Source organism: Halichoerus grypus, chromosome 5 (genome assembly GCF_964656455.1).
Source record: "Halichoerus grypus chromosome 5, mHalGry1.hap1.1, whole genome shotgun sequence".
NCBI lineage: Eukaryota > Metazoa > Chordata > Mammalia > Carnivora > Phocidae > Halichoerus > Halichoerus grypus.
The window spans coordinates 15551196-15564369 of record NC_135716.1 but is presented as its reverse complement, the minus strand read 5'-3'; the positions used below and the strand labels follow the sequence as shown (position 1 = coordinate 15564369).

General features: G+C 38.9%; 1 protein-coding gene across 2 annotated transcripts in view; it reads left to right on the top strand.

Moving 5' to 3' along the window:
• The window catches only part of NSMCE2 (NSE2 SUMO ligase component of SMC5/6 complex), a 211420-nt gene that overhangs the window by 59972 nt on the left and 138274 nt on the right, over positions 1 to 13174 (top strand). For both annotated transcript variants that reach the window (XM_036102648.2, XM_036102647.2), the window contains exon 4: positions 7783 to 7936. In XM_036102648.2, coding sequence (XP_035958541.1) covers positions 7783 to 7936 — 154 coding nt within the window. The remainder of the gene's footprint in view (positions 1 to 7782; positions 7937 to 13174) is intronic.

Genomic DNA, 13174 nt, shown 5'->3' with positions numbered 1-13174 from the left:
TAAACTCTATAGGAAATCTAGTGTGTCTCCATATGTACATGCAATTAGGTTATACCCAGTGAAAGCATAATGATTCTTGGCCTGGACATGCCTTTCAATAAAAAACTTTACCAAGCTTTTTTCTATATAAAGGTGGAGACAGTGTTGGCCTATATAAATTTACCTTGTGCATGACCAGTTAGGTTGGTGGTGTATCATAAGTGTGGGCCAACTTCCATAAATGTCTCAGTGCTTAGCATAATGCCTGGTACCCAGTGGGACTTAGCAAATATTTGTTGAATGAATGTTCTAGGACCAATTGAGGTAATTCCCTCTGGATTCTAGGCATGAAAGCAGGTCCTGTAGCCTTAGATCAAGCTGAGTGTGAATTAGAGCTTGGAGTACTTAGTGTACTGAACAGAACACATAGGAAATTGCTTATCACTACTGTGTGCCCATAATAAACTTCTAAACGCTGTGTGATTTCCAAAATGTAAATCATCAGGTATGTGTTATTTTGGGAGCCAAACATGTAACAGTGGCTGTTTCAGAGAGTAAACCCATCTGAGTCTTGGTTTAGTTACAAGAATGACTAATTTTATACTAGATTCTCACATGATTCAAAGTGTGTGAATGACTCAGCCCATTAATATCCTTAGCTCCTGTGATCTCCCCTCCCAGTGAAATGATAGCTGTAAGGCAATAATGATAATTGGAGGAGGAGAAGACCTTGACTTTGCCCTCGGGCAATAAAATGAAATACTTTGAGTAATTGCATATGTATATAATAACTGTTTGAAAGAAATGAGGTATGTTATAATATTTAACATTTTATGTTAAAGTGTGTTGAAAATGATATGGGTAAGGACCAGATTCTGCCTTGTGTATCAACCATAATTGCTTTTTCAAAACAATCAACTTCTTCATAGAGAAAGAGCCACCAGAGGCCTAAGTTAGTTGTTGACAGCTCATTGATTGCCTTCTCCTTGCTGACATAGAGAAATATAGCAGTCACAGGAGTGTTGGGTCCCAATTCAGTGGAGCTAAACATTCATGAGGGATTTTGAGCTGAAACTGAGCAGTTAGTTGGAGAGCCTGTGGAACTTTGGGGTATGTGTCTGGTTTTTTTCCTATTATTGCTCCATCTTGTTGAAACAATTAATTGAACAAAGGTCTGGATATTTTAGAGTCAGCGTTTTGTGCATATCTCTGCTTTTGCTAAAGTCCCCAGTGACCCAGTCCCTGCATCCAGTGTACACTTCTCAATCCTTATGTAGCTTGACTTCTCTGTAGCATCTGACAGATCTCGAAATTCCTTCCTGGACTTTTGGGGTATTTTCTTTTGTTTGTCTTCTTAACTCTTGTCCTTCTTCTTTCTAGACTCCTCTAGCTGCCCCATAAACGTGGTATTCTCCACAGTTCTATCCTTGGTCCTTTTTGGTTTCTATTTAGTCTTCTTGGTAATCCCTTTCATTTCCATGGTTTCTCCTAAAATTTACACAGTGGTTCCTCCATGTGGATGTTTCCCTGTCAGGCTGCGGAGCTGCAGACCTATGTATCCAGGCACCCCAGTGATAAGTGTGCAGTGACACAACAAGGACGGCTACTCATTCTCTGTGGTGGGCCGCTTGGTGCTTTGTTGCTTCATTCCATCTATTTTTCTCAGCAACGCTTGTGAGGCAAATACCTTTAGCATTTTCTACCTGTAAGTGAGGAAACTAAGGTTAGATACATTTAGTAACTTTTCCAAAGCCATTCAGTTAGTACAGAGCCTCATTTTTAATCTCAGGTGTAGAGCCCAAGTTTTTGATCGTAAATGCTTTGGGTTAGCGCATCAAAATGGAATCCTTTACTTTCTCCTCTCTTTTTTGTTATTTTTTCCATTATTCTCTGTCCTGCTTGAAAGGGCCATATTTCATCCCTCAAGTAGAAATCTGGGAGTTGCACTGGACCCCCAAATATTGTGAATCACAGAAGTACTTTTATTTTTATGTCTTAAAATACCTCCTTTGCATTAAATAGAAATTTAAAGTCATCGCTTTAGGCTGATGTATTATTTGGACTATGCATTGTTTTAAAACTAGAAAACATGTCACCAAAAAAATCTAGATTTCTCATTTTTCTTTAAACACTTGGACTTGCTCTCTCACGTGGCCACAGTCATCTGGCGCTGTGTAGCAGCTTCGTCTCACCTGGGGCTCGTATTGTCTGCTTCACCGTGGTCCTCACCACTTCCTGTTGTCCTCTTTTTGGGGGTTTCCTCAGATCTTTGTCCAGCCCTGCAGGCATTTTTGACACTTGGTAAAGACTGTTGTGCTTTCCCAGCTGGTCTTCCTTCCTCTCTAGTTTTTGCCCTAGAGAATGATTTTCTCAAATGAAATCTGTTACTCGCTTTCTCTTAGCATTTGTGATTTATGTTTCCCCACTGGCTCCTTCTTCTTAGTCCACAAGCACGTTCAAGGCGGTATGCTAAAGATAAAAGGAAAAGAATAAAAAAATTGTGAACATCCACTACCTGCCAAAGTGAAACACAAATATAATTTAATTAAGTCTTCACAGCACTGAAGTGGGTGTTCCCGATTCCTAATTAAGAGTAAGAGAAATCCAAGACTTGGAAGGATTGTCCCAAGATCCATATATAGGGTGGTTGCAGATCTGTCTGATCCCTGGGTCCACGTTCTTTTTCCTCCATTATGTCACCTTGATTTCAGGCTACTCTTACCCTCTGTGCAAATAAACGAGGCTCTTTAGCTCTCTTTCCCATGATCTACTCCCATGTCTCTCTTCCTTTGCTGCCAAACTTTATTCATCTGTTAACACAGAACTCCCTTAATCTCTTCTCTCATCTCAGTACAGTATTATTTGGCTGCCGCATAGTTCACTTGTCCTTTTGAGCACCTCCTATACAACAGGAAGTGCACTAGACCCCAGACAAATAGTCCTTGCCCGAGAGAAGCTCCACAGGCTGGTAGATTGAGACACGTATCTAGTTCCACTGCAGTGTACAGAGTACCTAGTAACGAAGTCCAGTCTCTTTTTAGACCTTATCTTACTTGAGCTCTCTTGCATCATTTTCCCAAAGGACAAACACCTCTGTTAAGGAAATTTTCTCTTTTTCTTTCTCCTGTGGCATTCTTCACACCTGGTTTTCTTCTTTGCTTCTTTCAGACTTCCTTTTGCATCTCTTTTCTTTCTGTTCCCATCTTCTCATTTTAAATGTCTTTCCTGCTGCGTACTAGATCTCTCCACTCGACAGACATTCAGGATTGCACGCTTCTTTCCTCAAGAAATGTAATTTACTTAGTTGCCCATGTTAACTATTAAATATCCTGGAGTCGTCCACAATCCCTTGTCCTCCTCACGAAAAGACTTGGCCATTCTGCTTTAAAAATGGCATTACAGGGCACCTGGGTGGCTCAGTTGGTTAGGCATCTGCCTTCGGCTCAGGTCATGGTCCTGGGGTCCTGGGATCGAGCCCTGCATTGGGCTCCCTGCTCAGCGGGGAGCCTGCTTCTCCCTCTTCCTCTGCCGTTCCCCCTGCTTATGCTCTTGCATGCTCTCCCTCTGTCAGATAAATAAAATCTTAAAAAAAAAATGGCATTACAATTTGGTCCGGTTGCCAGCACCTCTGCCATTAGTTAACCTACAGCAATATCTTCCTCCTTCTTTCTTGTCTGAAGTGCATCTTATATGCTTCAATTTTAGCAATTATTTTTTAAAAATTTTTCATGGTATTCTTATTTTACTCCTAAAGTCTTTTAGTGTCTTTCCTGCTGCCTATCAGATCAGGTCTCACTTTCAGAGCTATTCACCATCTGCTCCTGATCGACTTTTCTGGTTTCTCTCCTGTTTAGCTATGGTGCTTATTAGCATTTTGGAAGGTACTCAATACTGGATGGGTAAGTGGGTGGTGCATAAAAACCTGACCTTTTCTCTCCCAAGGGCAGTATCAGATTCCCATTATGTAAGTATGGTATCTGCTAAGTTTACCTCTTGATAGTTTCTGTCATTTTGAAATTACAGTGGTGTAAAGATGAATAATCTATGAGCTGTTTTTTTTAAAATTCCTGTTTCAGGGGCACCTGGGTGGCTCAGTTGGTTAAGCATCCAACTCTTGATATCGACTCAGGTCATGATCTCAGGGTTGTGAGATTGAGCCCTGGGTCAGGCTCCCTGCCCCCGGGTGCATGCGCACTCTCTCTTTCTCTCTCTCTGTCAAATAAATAAACAGGGGCACCTGGGTGGCACAGTCATTAAGTGTCTGCCTTCAACTCGGGTCATGATCCCAGGGTCCTGGGATCGAGCCCCACATTGGGCTCCCTGCTGAGCAGAGCCTGCTTCTCCCTCTCCCTCTGCCTGCTGCTTCCCCTGCTTGTACAGTCTCTCTCTCTCTGTCAAAAATTAAAAAAAAAAAAAAAAAGAACCAGCAAGTGCTTAAAAAAATAAATAAATCTTTTTTTAAAAAAAATCCTGCTTCATAAATTTATTAACCCAGTGTATGTGCTGAATTGTTCATATGTTGAAATCCTGATCCCCAGTACCTTAGAATATGACCATTTTGGAGATAGGGTTTTTAAAGAGGTAATTAAGTTAAAATGAAGTCATTGGGATGGGCCTTGGTCCATTAGACTGCTGTCCTTATAAGAAAAGGGAATTCGGACACAGACACGTAGAAAGAAGACCATGTGATGACTTAAAAGGAGAAGATGGCCGTCGACAAGCCAAAGACTTCCAGTCTCCAGATCTGTAAGAAAATATATTCTGTTGTTTAAGCCTCCTAGTCTGTGATGGCTTAAGTTGTTGTGACAGCCTTAGCAAACTGATATACCCTGTGTCTTTTAATTCACTTAGGTTTTAAGTCCTGTGTCTAGGGACTTTATCCTTAGGAAAGGGATGGACTGAGGATCCAATAAAATCTCTCCTCCAATAGCAGATTTCTTGGAAGTATTTTAAATTTGTTCTGGGGAAAGTGGGCCATCCTTACCTTTTTCAGACTAGATAGCACTTATGATCAGCTACCCAAAGACCGAGGTTTTTCCTTCCCGTTTTGAGATGATATATCTTATTTCTCTTGAAGATACAAACAAAGCAAGATTCCATTAAAAATATCATTAATCCCCATTTATTCCATTGATTTTAAACAGATAAGGAGTTTAATATTTTCCAGGCTCTCGTTTTAATAGCTAGAGTGCAGTGAGTTCTCTCTGCAATGCATAGTTTTGCCAACCGCAGCATCACATTTCCAGAGAAGATACTTGCTGTGGTGAATTTATGTGCTTTCCAGCAGTTCTTCTGAGGTTCTGGCCTTGGGGGAGAAGAGTACTCTGAATCACTAAATTTGGTTTATTCAGGTTTTCCTGTCCTATTTCAGGTTGCCATATTGTCTACCTCATAATGCCTGTTCTTTCTCCATCCCCTCCTCCCTCACATTCCAGCCAGCTCCTCAACAGTGGAGGTAATGAAGCTAGGGAAATTAAATATGTTGAGTGGGTTAGAGACTTTATTGGAAAAGAACTTTTGCATTTACTGATCATCTGCTCAGGTCTGCTCTGATTGCCTCAGATTAAATAATAATTTCAACCCCATTAAAGACCTTGAGAAGGTTCACCTTTATACCTGCCTGTAATATCACCATTAACATCTCAGGTGGATCTGAGTCAATTTTATTTTATAAATCCAGAATGAGAGGCTATAATTCTTTTCTGAGAACTTGTAATTTATTTTCTATATCTACTCTGAACTTCATGCTACAATCTTAAACTTGTTTCATCTTGTATCCATGGTAGAGGTGGAGGATGGCTAGTCACCATGTATAACAGCTCTTTTTCTTGAGACATGAGGCATTATTAAATTGCCTCTCTACCTTCTCTTTTCCAAACTGAGCTTTATTGGTTCTTTAGCCTTACAGGCCTTATTTTAAATTTTTAATTACATGTAAGATGTGTCATTAAGGCCTTTCCATATTTCTCACAACTCTCTTTGATGATGGATCCAGCACTGGTTGAATGTCATCTGTACAACGAGAAGACAGTCCGTTTCTACACTCAGTACCGCATACACACATTTAGGCATTTTGGTTTCATGCTTAATTTTCGTTTTTGACTTAGCTCATTAAAATCCAAAACAGTTAAACAAAAGAAGATTATAAAATTCTTTTTTCCATGACAAAGGGTAATTGAAACATAAGTTGCAGGTAATCTTTGGACTTCAGATGCCTCGGTACTCAGATTTGGAGAGATAAGGACTATATTCCATTGACTGGAACCAAAAGCAAGAATTGTCTGTATCTATTTTACAGGCTTGATATTGCCTCCAACCAACTGGATTATAGTAAACAGGTCATTTAATTCTTTCTATATAATTTTATTTATTTATAAAACTGAGGAAGGTGGAGATCAAGGTTGGATGACCTCTAAGTTGTCTTCCACTTCAGAAATTATATTGTATACTCTACTAACGACAGTAAGTCGATCAGTGGGGTTTTAGTGGGTAAGTATATTTGGAGCATGTAGATTAATTCACTTGAAAGATATCAAGTACATATATTGAATACAGTCTACTACATGCCAGGTGCTGGCGAACACAGTGATAAATCACATATTTTTCAAAGAGTGCATTTTATTAGGGGAAAGAAACATGTAAAAATAAATGCAACTCACTGTTACAGGGGCTGTGGTAGAAGTCTAAGGCGTGTTGGGACATTAGGGAGAGTTGGGTGAATTTTGCTTGGTGGCAGGAGCATCAGGAAAAGGCCAGTGATTCAAGGAGCCAAATATGAAAGCCTGAAGAAGAGCAATCACAGTGAAATTGGGGAGGGGCGGGGGGAGCAGGAGCCTGATGGCAGTGGCTCAAGTTTGAGATTGAGGAAGTAGGAACCGTGGGTACAGAGGATTTTTTCCAAGGAGCTGGACTATAAAGAGAAAAGAACTGAGGGGAGTGGGCAGGGATTTGAGGAAGTTGTTGTTGTTAAATTTGGGAGTAAAGAGCTAATTTAGAGGTTTTGGGGGGAAAGCTTCTAGAGGGGAAAGTTTGTTCTGACAGGTGAAGAAGACCGAATTAAGAATGAACTTGAAAGCAAGATTGAGGATAGAAAGAAAAACAGATAGATGGAACAGATAATGGTGATAAAGCAAACATAGCAAAGTCTTAATTGTAGCATCTAGGAGGTAGGTGAATGGCAAAATACAATTCCTTCAACTTTGCCACGTGTTTGAAAGTTTTATAATAAAATATTGGGAGGAACAAAAGGAATATAGATTGAGAGTTTAGCTTTGAACAGAACAGGGGACACTTACTCCTCGTCGTGGCAGCAGATGGTGAAATTCAAGGTTAAAGCCTCAACTTCTTCATGAAGTCCCAGCCACTCTTCCCCGTTGGGGCAGAGAGCCAGAGCAGAGGAGCCCTGAGGAGAATGAAGGCTGGAATCAGGACTTGGGGAGTAGGAGAGGGGCCTGAGCAGACCTGACAAAAAGGAGGAAGCCATGAGGCTCAAGTTCTGGTGAAGTTGGAGGGCACAGAGTTGCGCTGGTATGAGATTTTTCCCTAGTAAGTTGTCAGGAGATGGAAGTTGGTAGGGCACTGGGGCGAGGGTTTAAGATTAAAGTGATGAGTGGACGGGACGAATGGCTCCCCGCACTGTTTACCAGCAGTCTGTTCTGGAACAAGTCTCAACCTCTCTGGTTCTGTTGGTATTCTGTTTCCTACCTCACTGTATTTTTATTTGAATGAAATGAGATAAAAATAATGTTACAAAACAGTGTCATTGTTAACATTTAACTGAGATAATTGTATTGTCTTCCTCAGGTAAAAGAAGAACGTCCAGAAAAAATACCAGATCTAAAATTATTAGTGGAGAAGAAATTTTTGGCTTTACAGAATAAGAATTGTGATGCAGACTTTCAAAATAATGCAAAATTTGTACAGTTTAAACAACAGCTGAAAGAACTAAAGAAGCAATGTAAGTCCGCATGCTTTGCTTTGGTTTGGCTTTTTGAAATTAGGGAACTGACCTGATAAACAGTCCCAGAAAACTGATTTTATAGTTTTGTCTATCTGCTTGGCTTGATCCTCTTTCTAAATTGCTTTTTATTGTTGTTGCAATTCTGTATTTTGTCTGACTTTTAGTTCAAATCAGCCTGTCCATTTCTGAAAGCCAACAGTTTCCACAAAGTGCTAAGAAAATTCCCCAGCAGCTCGACAAAGTGACACTGTATTGTCCCACTGCTGGGGAGGGGAATTGGGAAATTAAAACGGAACTATTTTATTAAAATAGCAATGGTGTTTTTCAGATTTTAAACTGCTGTGCCACGCTTTTAAAATAACCAGTTTGAATTCTAGTTTTGCTGCTTTGGAGTAGCAGTAGCAGTGTTTTCTCAAACTAGTCTTTTTCTTCTCAAATTTGGACCAGGATCCTTTCGATCCCTTCTGTCTTTTGGTAGCATAAATTCCATGTGACTGTGATTGTGATTCCAACATAATTTTGATTTAAAAATGAGATTGGGAAAAATGATTCATTATACAAAAAAAATTTTTGTAGACAGTATTTGACAGAAGTAGATCTTTTCTACACAGTGAAGTACATCCGTCCTTTCTTTCCTCTTTTTTCCACGTAATCCACATAACAGTTTTATGTAATTTTGATCATTTTTATATTAGCACCAGTTGTCATTCTTCTAGGCTCCCATCTCTTATTATTCCTTAAAGAATTGGATAGTGAAGCAAATAACTTTTTTGTAAACTTCAGTTTCCCATCATCTTCATTTGCATACCCATGGAGCACTGTCATATGAGATGTAAATTTCCTTCTTGTCCTTATTTGTACTTAGTGTAAGGATTCACATTTTGAAATAAGCTTTCTTTAAAATATAAGCATTTTCTTTAAATTGATGCTGAGGTCTCAAAAAACGACTGGGGAAGCAGCTCTACTTTTGTCTATTTTACAAGTAACTCAAGTTTCACAATTTAGAATGTTTTGCAATCGTGATGAGACTTTTGCTTTTACGTGGATTTAAACAGTAAGCATTTTCTCCATGTTTTCGTCTATTTTTTGTTCTTCTTTGAACATCACAGCTACCAAAATCCTTCTAATATAAATTGCATGATCCCCCCCACATGGGTAATAATCCCCCAAACAGGTAATGTAATAATTTGTTAGTGTCTTCATGATCTTAAAGGTGCTAGTGAATTTCAGCTTTGGTGTGGGTCAGAACAGCTAAATGTATTTCATTTTTCTGCTTGGGGCCAATAATGACAAATTATGTATGGCAGATTTAGCATCCAACCATAATTCTTGATTTTTTTTTTTTAGATATTTGATAATACAGATTGAAGGATAAGTATCCAAAAATATGAATTTCTTCTGCCTTTGTTATTGTTTACAAAGTTATTATTCCATAAGAAAAAGTTATAGACTTTTAGAATTATATACTCACAAGGGAACACTTTCTTACGAAGGATATGTAATTCAACAAAATGACAAGTGTAGGAATCATGGTTATTATTTCCTTAATTTTCTCTCAAATGGTCAGGGGGAAGGGGCTGAAGGCGGTTTCCCCAGGCCAGTGGTACTACGCATCATTTGGATAGACAGTTAAACTTTATGACAAAGTAAACTTATATTGAAAGAAATGCTTCCTTATATAGGGTTTCCCTATATATGGTAACACTGGAATAAAGATCACTTTCCCTTTTTGTTTCTCCTAAAACATTCTTTTAAAAAGTTTTTAAATCTCAAATGACAGAACAAGTAAAATATTAATACACTCTTAAATGCTCTCTAAGGCGTATATGCTTTACTTGCAAAATGCAATTTTTAGTGCATTAGTGGTACTGTCAAACCAGCACCTTGTCTGATGGATTTTCTTTCTTTAGATGTAATGCTTTAGATGGGATGCTGCTGTGAGGATGTTGATCAGCATCAGGAGCCCACAGTTTTTGTGGAGCCAAGTCGGAGGGACTAGGATCTATACAGGAGCCAATGAATGTTTGTTTTGAGATATGCTCTGAAGGCAAGGAATTACAATAATAATTTTTTTTTTTTTTTTAAGATTGGAAACTACAAGCCAGGGAGAGATTCTTGCCTCTAGTTGCCTATTTTGGCAAAGTAAAGGCTGAAACAGTGTTCTGGTCTCCACATATCTGAAGGGTTCTCTCATGAAAAGCACTACTACGCTCTCCCCAACTTCATTGACACTGACATAAATTGCATGGGATTAAATTTTGCCGAATCAGGATCCAATCACAAGTGCTAGGAAGCTCTTTGGTGGGGAGAGGCCAAGATGGACACTGAAATCAGGTGGTCTGAGGAAGTGGCCTGCAAGCCGCCTCTGCCCACCCAGCTGTGGGAGTAAGTTAACCCAGCTGTGGCTCGGCAGCTGGCTCTCCAGCTCTCTGGTCTCAAGATCCCTTTACATTTTTAGGGTTTACCGAGGGCCTCCAGAGAGCTTTTGTTTACATGGGTTGTAGCTCTTGACATTTATCACATTAGAAATCAAAACTGAGAAACTTCAAAAATATTAATTCATTTTAGAAATCAGTAGTAAACCCCATACGTGTTACCGTAAAGAGGGTTATGAAATACAACTATGTATTTTCCAGACATAAAAATGAGTGACAAGTGTGACATTGTTTTCCAGTTTTGCAAATCTCTTCAGTTTCTTGCTTAATAGGAGGCAGCTGGATCCTCATATTTGCTTCTGCATTCAGTCTGTCCTGGTGCATTGTTTTGCTTGAAGTCGACAAAGAAATGCTGGCCTCACACATAGGTAGTTGGACTTGCTGAAAGGATCTTGCAGATTCAGACCACCCGAAGTTCTCATTTTGAGAACCACAGATTTAGGCCAGAGATCAGTAAACTATAGCCTGTGGGCTGAGCGCAGGCTGTCTCCTGTTTCTCTGTGGCCCGAAAGCCAGGAATGGTGTTTTTACATTTTTAAGTTGTCTGGAGAAAAGTTAAGAGAAGGATAATATTTTGTGATGTGTGAAAATTCCGTAAAATTCAGATTTCAAAATAAAGTTTGACAGGAATGTAGACACACTCACTCGTTCCCACGTTTCTGTGTGTGCTTTACACTGTAATGGCAGAGTTGAGTAGTTATATCAGAGACCATCTGGCAAAGAAAGCTTTTAGTATTTGTTAGCTGGCTCTTTACAGAAAAAAGTGTACTGACCTTTGGCCTAAACCATAATCAGAAACAAGGACAGTTTTGGGGGGTTTTGTGTTTATTTGTTTTTTTTTAACTTTAGATTTTTCCATAAATACTATACATTTGTCTTAGGTACGTTCAGAACACTTGGAGTGACTGCTATTTATGAATCATTGCATTTGGTGCTCCGAGATAAATAAAAGGCAGAGTCCCTCTACTTGGAAAAGACAATATACACATACATGAAATAATGTGAGAACCATTAATAACAACAAATCAAAAGCAAAGAAAAATGCAAGAAACAGCTGTTATACAACATAAGAGAGAGTCAGAATGGGAAAATGTAGCTTTTTTTGGTGACTAATATTGCCAGTCAATTGATAGGGTAGGGTCTGTTTGGAGCTATATGTTCAGAAAGATTCAGAGGCTGGGTTCAGGCCCAGCAGGAAAGAGTGTGCTGAAGGATTACAGTGGGAAAGAGGAGGGATACTACAAATATCTGGTATTTGCTGTCCCTAGAATATAAACATAACAGGTATGCTGTACTCATTTAAAGATATGATTACTCAAAAGGTAACATACTTAAGTTGCACACAATAATTTTTTTAGTTGTTATTTATGTCTTTGGATATTACCAGGCATTAGATACAACTTCTTTGGGCAGTTTACTGACCCCTGGTCTAAACCACAATCAGAAACGAGGGCAGGTTTTTGGTTTGGGTTGTTTTTCGTTTTTGCTTTTGTTTTTTAACTTTACATTTTTCTATAAATACCATACTTGGGGACCCATTGTGCTGTATGTTAGAGATATGTCTGTCCCAGCTTTCCAAAATTATTACCAAGATCAAATGAAACAGTGGATCTTCGAAAACTCTGAAAGCTTGTTTTAGATTTCCGTTGTTATTGAGAAGGGGCCTGTAGAGCGTAGTGGAAAGAGTATGAGCTTAGCAGCTGGAAGACACGGTTTGAGTCACTGAATGTGTAGCCTGGTTTGCCTGCCGGTGCCGATTTTTCTTAGTTGTGATTCTCGGAGGCATACAAATCAAGATTGATTGAAGATAATTTTTACACTTGGTGGTGGTGATGGTAACTGAGTTAGGGAACAATTCCAAAGAAAAGGATTCCATTTCCCTAAATGGGAATCATGCTCTTAACTAACCCAAGTTGTGAAACCAACAATATGATTTGGTTTAAGGCAGACATAATAACCATACTTTCTTGGATAAAGTGATTTTAATTTATCTAAATAATATGTTCAGGTAATTTCTCTCTTCCTTGACTGTTTAAGTGTCTTCACTATTCCAACTTACGGTTTCCTGCACTTTAGCATCAGGAAAACTTAATTAAAATGTGCAGATAGCTCTGTATGGACACTTTCTCAAGTCATCAAGCAGCCTTTCTGCCATCCTTTATTCATTCACCTATTACATAATTAGCAGGCATGAGAAGTTTTAGTGCAGGTCAGCAAGGCAGAAATTGAGGACATTAGATGTTAATTGGACATTTAGAAACCTTTGAAATATAAGGGCTTCACTTTGTGATCAAAAATAGAATTGATTGAATCTGTGATCTTTAGTATTAAAATAACCTAATATGAAATGTAATTCTTTTGGTACATTTAAATGCTTAGAGTAAAGGTGAGCATTTTTTTAATGCAAACTTGCTCATCTGAAGACATTCACCAGAAGTTTAGAAAGTGTATTTAGGTCACATTGGAGATATGTAGGATATAAGATATGGAGATAATTGAATCCACAAGGGAAGTTAGAAATCGTTTCCAGTCACGGTGACATTTTATACCACGATTTTGTAATTATCTGGACTCACAAATCAACTCTGTACCTTCACTTTAAGCACACTTCATTTAAATATCAAAACTGATAGACTAGGGAGTGGCCATTCACTTCCCAGAAGGATTTCCTCAGGCCATTAAATAGGGAGCTCCTTGGGAACGTTAGAATGCCTTCACTTAACTATTTCTAGTGGGTTTCTTTCCCTTTCCTTCAACATCCATTCAAAACCACAGTGCAGTTCACAAGGGTAGGGACTTT